The following is a 5,694-nucleotide window of genomic DNA, read 5'->3' as shown; positions in this document are numbered from 1 at the left end:
AACTTTACATTGCCCTATTTTAATGATGTGCTATTCAGATATTTAGATGAGTTATCTCCTATAAAAACTAAAGAATGCCAGGTAGCACCAAAATTATGAAATGAGGTATAACAGCGTATGCTCTGGCACGATAACAGATTATTTCATTGGTTTTCCTCCCTCTAGCCTTCACTCTCCAGCTGTTGAAGTCATCATGGAATTAGTAATCTGTTTTTCCTAGAAGGTGAAGTTATCATTTATAGCCAATTTGGTTTTAGTTCTTTTCCATCCTCATTTACCTAAGAGTCCTTCAGGAAAATTACTCTGAGCTCAGAACTGGCTTAAACAACTTACAAGAAGGTGAATAATAGGGATCAAAAAGCCTCTCCAGGCCCGACACGCTTGACGGGCTCCAGCACAGGTGGTTGGCACTCCTGGTCTCTCTAAACCCAGAAGTGACTCAGGAACAAAAGGCACCAAGGCCCCTATTTCCCACCTGGCCAGGCTTTTGACTCAGCCTTCTTTCTGTTCTTATTTCCTTTCCAGTTCCCAGTGCCCCATCATCTGGCATCAGGGATGAAAAGGAGCCAGGGCTGGGCATTCTGGGGATCAAGCAGCTTTCAAAACCAGCTTGGTATAGCCCTTCCTGAGTGCAGCTCACTGACAGGTCCACTCCGAGCAATCTCAGAACACAGAGGACCCAGGCAAAGCAGGGCCTGGAGTCCCTTATCATTGGCACTTGATCTCCTTCGGGGCTAGAGCCTTAAGCTCTCTGACAGAAGAAGGGTACAGAGGCCACATAAAGAGAACAAGGATGCATGCACAGCACCTCACATTGCCCTGGGACAGCTCCAGTAGAGAGCAATCCTGTCTTCCCCCTGAGGTCCTATGTCTTAGAGTGGATCTAACACAGGGCATCAATTGAACAGCTTGTAAGTGCAGTTCCTGGTACACAGTAGGTGTTTGATCAATATTGGTTACGTGAAAGAATGGCAGGTTTCAGCCATGAGATGAGCACTAGAGCACAAAGTACCTGGAGGGAGCTACATTTCTATGGTCAATCAAAAAAATAAAGTCTTGGGATTGGAGTAGTGGAACTAAGCCTATAGACCTGAAAGGAAGTCAAGAGGGTCCCAGCAACTGGACACAAACCCAGGAAAACTCAAGAGTCATACAACAGCAGTGCAGCAACCCAGGTCAATCACTGTTATTATTTAAGAGCAGTTTCTAGTACATGGGCCCTCAGGGCACCTACCATCCCCACAAGGGCCAACTTCCTGAGATCAGAATCTGACCAGCTGACTGGCCTCACTCTACATCCAGAAGGATGTGGAGGGACTCACCTGGGAGGGCGCTGAGACACCAGCAGAGCTGACAAAGAGGCCTCACAAAAGTGCAGGGATTCCACTGACCACAAACTACAGGTCTTATGCTTCCTAACCTGCTAGACCACCCACCGCCCTGACCTACTTGAGTCTCAGAGGACGCTGCAGAAGCTTGTGCTCCAGAATAGGCTGCCGGGGGGCACGTACAGCCTGGCTACTCAATGTTGTCATAGACGTGGATCACGTCACCGTGGTTGCCGAGAGCCTGGATGAGATGGGCAGCCTGCTCCAGGTCAGGGTCAGCCAGCCGCACCTTTGTGTTGGGGATGAACTCTAGCATACAGGACACAGAACACAGGCCCAGGGAGTCCAGCTTCTTCCTCACTTGATGCAGTGAAGAGACATCACAAATAAACTAGGAACAAAGGAAAGTCAGGAGGTAAGTAGCCAGGAGATAACAGGACAAAGCTGGACAGAAGTTTGCAAAATCTGAATGGAATTATTCTAATGTATCACTGGGTTTAAGTCTTCACTGCAGAAACAGAGTTTTCAATGTTCTGAATCCTTCTCATCATCCTCAAGAGAGTAAGCCCTATCCGGTATTCTCTTAGTAAATGTCTGTGCAATATGTGAGCTCTTTATCTCACCTGTACCCCGGGCACAGGAAAGAAGAGACTGACAGAAGCATGCCTTAACGTGTCAATCAGGGGCCTCTCAGAAGTCCACCAAACACTAAGGCTTCATACTCACTTTAAAAATGTTCGTTTCCTCTTCATCTTCAGCTTCCTTGACATCCTCAGCTCCTGCTTCTATTGCCAGCTCCAGGGCACGCTCTAGATTCACAGCTTTCTTCTCTTTGTCCTCCACTCCAACCACGATCACCCCCTTTTTGTCAAAGGAGTGGCGAGCTCCTTCAGCCATCATTCCCCTAATAGGAAAGGAAATGGGCCAGAATGAATGCCTTTAGACACTCAGTCTCCACACAGCACTGCCAAGCACTCATTCCCACCCAGCCCCTGGAGTATAAACAGACATGGAGCAGCTCTCTTCCTGAGGCAGATGCAGCTACCACCGGGCAAGGGAATAATCCAAACATAACCCCAACCCTCTATTTTCTGCCCTGTCTGGAGTTTGGAGGATGCAAAGACTTTGCTCATCAATTCCTGTGCAATTAAGATTCCATTCCTGGTTGTACATTTTAAGACCTGGACATTATACAGACAGATGGGATAATGGGACAGAGAGCTCGTTCTACACCTGATGAACAAGTCTTTTGGATCCTGCCCAGTACAGAACACATTAAGGGAGAATAAATGATCCCATTTGGATTCTGCTAAGGATGAAGTGTGTGTAAAACTTGAAACGCCACCAGGAACAACAGGACTTTCCCTGCACAGAATCGGAACCTAAAGACTCTGTACCCTTCTACTCTCCCCAGACACACACCTACCCATTCTTGTTCAGGATATGTTTGATGTCCGAGTGGCACTTGGAGCTACTGTTAGATAACGCCTCAATGAGAAGAGAAGAGCCACCAGGGCCTCGGCCCTCATACAACAAATAAATGTCCTTGGTTTTCTGCAATAAACAACATAAGCACATTTTCCGGTTTCCTAGTTCCCTCCTACACGCCAGCCCAGGCACCACAGGCACCACAAAGTTGACTCCATGGGATGGGCTCCCTGGACTGGAGCCTAGGCTGTTAAGGCTTCAATTTTGTCCTCCCCTCTGAGAGAAGGCCCTTGGGACCAACTTTTGAGATAATTGGAAGTATTATCCCTTATTTGGAAGGCAGTCTGTTTCTCTTGTCCCTGAACAATCTGCCGTATCCCAGCTTTGTTTCCGCCCCTCCCCAGCTGAATCCCACATCCACCCCACCTAGCTGCTACTAAAACTCATTCTCCTACACCTTATCCCACGTGAAACCCACCTGTGTTCCTACCCCAGGGCTGCTGAGTACTGCTACGTGAAATGACACATCTGGGCCTTATCAAATAGCATAGCCTCAAAATTCAAACAATCAATCAAAACCTCTAATGACCAATCTCATCTGGATCTCCCACACTGCCTCTGCTCATTCTTTGCCCATGCATCCGATCTTCACCACTCTCTCCATCACCCTGCCCTGCCGTCTTCCCAGGAACTCTCAACTGATGACTTCTCCCTTCCTCTTTCACAAAGGAAATTAAGGACACCAGGTGGGGGAAAATCCTCTGCCTCCACCGCCTTCTCTGCACCACACCTGACAGGAGGGCAGTATGTATGATGGTTAGGCATAGGCTCTGGAGTCTGTCGGTTCCCAGTCTGTCATTTTCTGTGTGACGTGGTCAAGTCGCCTAATCTTTCAGTGCCTCAGTTTCCATTTAAGGTTGTTCTGAGGATTCAGTGAGGTAATGCATACAAAGTTCTTATCAAAGAACTTGGCCTGGAATAAGCACTCAATAACTGTTAGCAATTAAGATGACTACTACTTCCTCAGATCCTTCCCGCTTGTCCTAGAGAAGAGGTGTCCCCTCAGCTGGGCTTGAAGACAATTCCCACACCTAGGCTCTACATCCCAGCCCCTCCCACTATCACTATCATCTGCACCCTCTCTCTTTCTACTGGCTTTTCTCCTTTAAGGCATAAATATCAGAAAAACAAACCCTTCCTCAAACTAACACCAGGGCTTTCCCCATACTGTGCCCCTTCTTTTTACACCATCTCCTCAAAACTCAGCTCAGCAGTCCTAGGCTATATAGTTCTATACACTGTCTATATATCCTATTCCTGACTGTGCTCCCATAACCAATGGCCGAGAGAAGAGTCACCAGAAGGCTCTGGGTTGAGGGTGTCAACAACATCACTACCCTTCTCTGATAATTTAAAGAGTGTGTGGTGGCCTTCCAGACATGTACCCTGTAGGGGCTGTGATCAAAAACAAGAAAGTTGGGCTTCCCTGGTGGTGCAGTGGTTGAGAATCTGCCTGCCAATGCAGGGGACATGGGTTCGAGCCCTGGTCTGGGAAGATCCCACATGCCGCGGAGCAACTAAGCCCGTGCGCCACAACTACTGAGCCTGCGCGTCTGGAGCCCGTGCTCCGCAACAAGAGAGGCCGCGATAGTGAGAGGCCCACGCACCGCGATGAAGAGTGGCCCCCGCTTGCCGCAACTAGAGAAAGCCCTCGCACAGAAACTAAGACTCAACACAGCCAAAAATAAAAAATATAAAAATAAATAAAAAACAAGAAAGTTAAACTGAGGACACACCTCCATTTTCAGTGCTGCCTCAATTGTCGCCTTGGGCATGTGCTTGCTGCGACACACCTCTAAGATGCTGGCCAGGTTGCTATTGAACTCGGGGTTGGGGCCTCCTTCTGAGATAGAAAAGAGTAAGCAGAGATATCTCATTATGACATCAGAGAAAAAAGGGATTTCCGCCTCCTACCCCCATCAGCCAAAAGAGCGACAAGTCAGCACTTAGATCTCGGTTCGTTTAGGACACTTTATCCAGTGTTTGAATGAGATCTGGGTATTTTGGAAAAGAAGTTTTCAATTCGCTCTGAATGAAAGGCCGAGGATCGGGGTGGGCCTGGCCCAACTCTAGGAGGCAAGCAAAGCCGTGGGCATAGTGAGGGCAAGTGGCTACCACCGGTGGGTGACCGTCAAGTTCTCACCTTTAACCGCTAGGCGAATGCTCAAACTGAGCTTGGAGAAGATGCGACTCCTTTCGGTGTCCTTGGGACCCTTGATGTGCCGGACTTTGGACCACTTGTTGTGCCCGGCGAGGACTTCTGCCGTGAGGTGCAGCGTCCGGCCCCCACAGGGGCTACAGCCTGGGGGCTCAGGCTGGAAGGCCGGGGGGAAGCTCGGAAGAGCCACCCGGACGCCGGGGCCTCGCGCCCACAAGCACTGGGCAACGGCCCTGCTCAAGGTGACAGCGGCCCAAGCCGCCATCGGCTCCGACCCTGGGCCAAGGTCAGCAAGAGCAGCGGCCGAGGTCAGTCCGCCGAGTCCGCCACCAAAACAAGCAGGTCCAGAGCCTGCAGTCTCCTCCACCCGTCACTGGAGAGCCAAAGGCTCAGGCCCACCCCGGACAGCCGGAACACGAAGTACGCCGCACCTTCCCCGCGGCAGCCGGGAGTGGGTACATTCAGTGGTGTAGCACACTTCCTTTTCCCGGTCCGTTCCAGAAACGCGTCCCCACCGCCCACAAAAGCCGTTCCGTCGCGTGGTACTTGCTTTTCCGTTGCAGCTGCGCAGAGCCTGGGCGGAGGTGGGGCAACCCTGTGCTCAATCCGTCTTGGTTGCCTGGGGAGCGCCGGACTTTTACTTCCCACAATGATCTAGTAGAGATACATCTGAGTTATGAAACTGATTTTGCTTCAGAATGACTTCCCAATTCTAAGCAG

The 5,694-nt window shown here is 50.0% G+C and overlaps 1 protein-coding gene across 1 annotated transcript; it reads right to left on the bottom strand.

Moving 5' to 3' along the window:
- Positions 1 to 1,162: 1,162 nt before the first annotated feature.
- Positions 1,163 to 5,468, bottom strand: LOC102999708 (translational activator of cytochrome c oxidase 1). The gene is made up of 5 exons (XM_007175781.3): positions 4,960 to 5,468; positions 4,553 to 4,659; positions 2,755 to 2,882; positions 2,055 to 2,232; positions 1,163 to 1,719 (listed from the first exon to the last, which is right to left on the bottom strand). The coding sequence occupies exons 1-5, from the start codon at positions 5,237 to 5,239 to the stop codon at positions 1,519 to 1,521; spliced, it is 894 nt and encodes a 297-aa protein (XP_007175843.2). The 5' UTR covers positions 5,240 to 5,468; the 3' UTR covers positions 1,163 to 1,518.
- Between the last annotated feature and the right edge of the window lie 226 nt (positions 5,469 to 5,694).

This window comes from Balaenoptera acutorostrata, chromosome 20, assembly GCF_949987535.1.
Source record: "Balaenoptera acutorostrata chromosome 20, mBalAcu1.1, whole genome shotgun sequence".
Taxonomy (NCBI): Eukaryota; Metazoa; Chordata; class Mammalia; order Artiodactyla; family Balaenopteridae; genus Balaenoptera; species Balaenoptera acutorostrata.
This window is presented reverse-complemented; position numbering and strand designations above follow the sequence as displayed.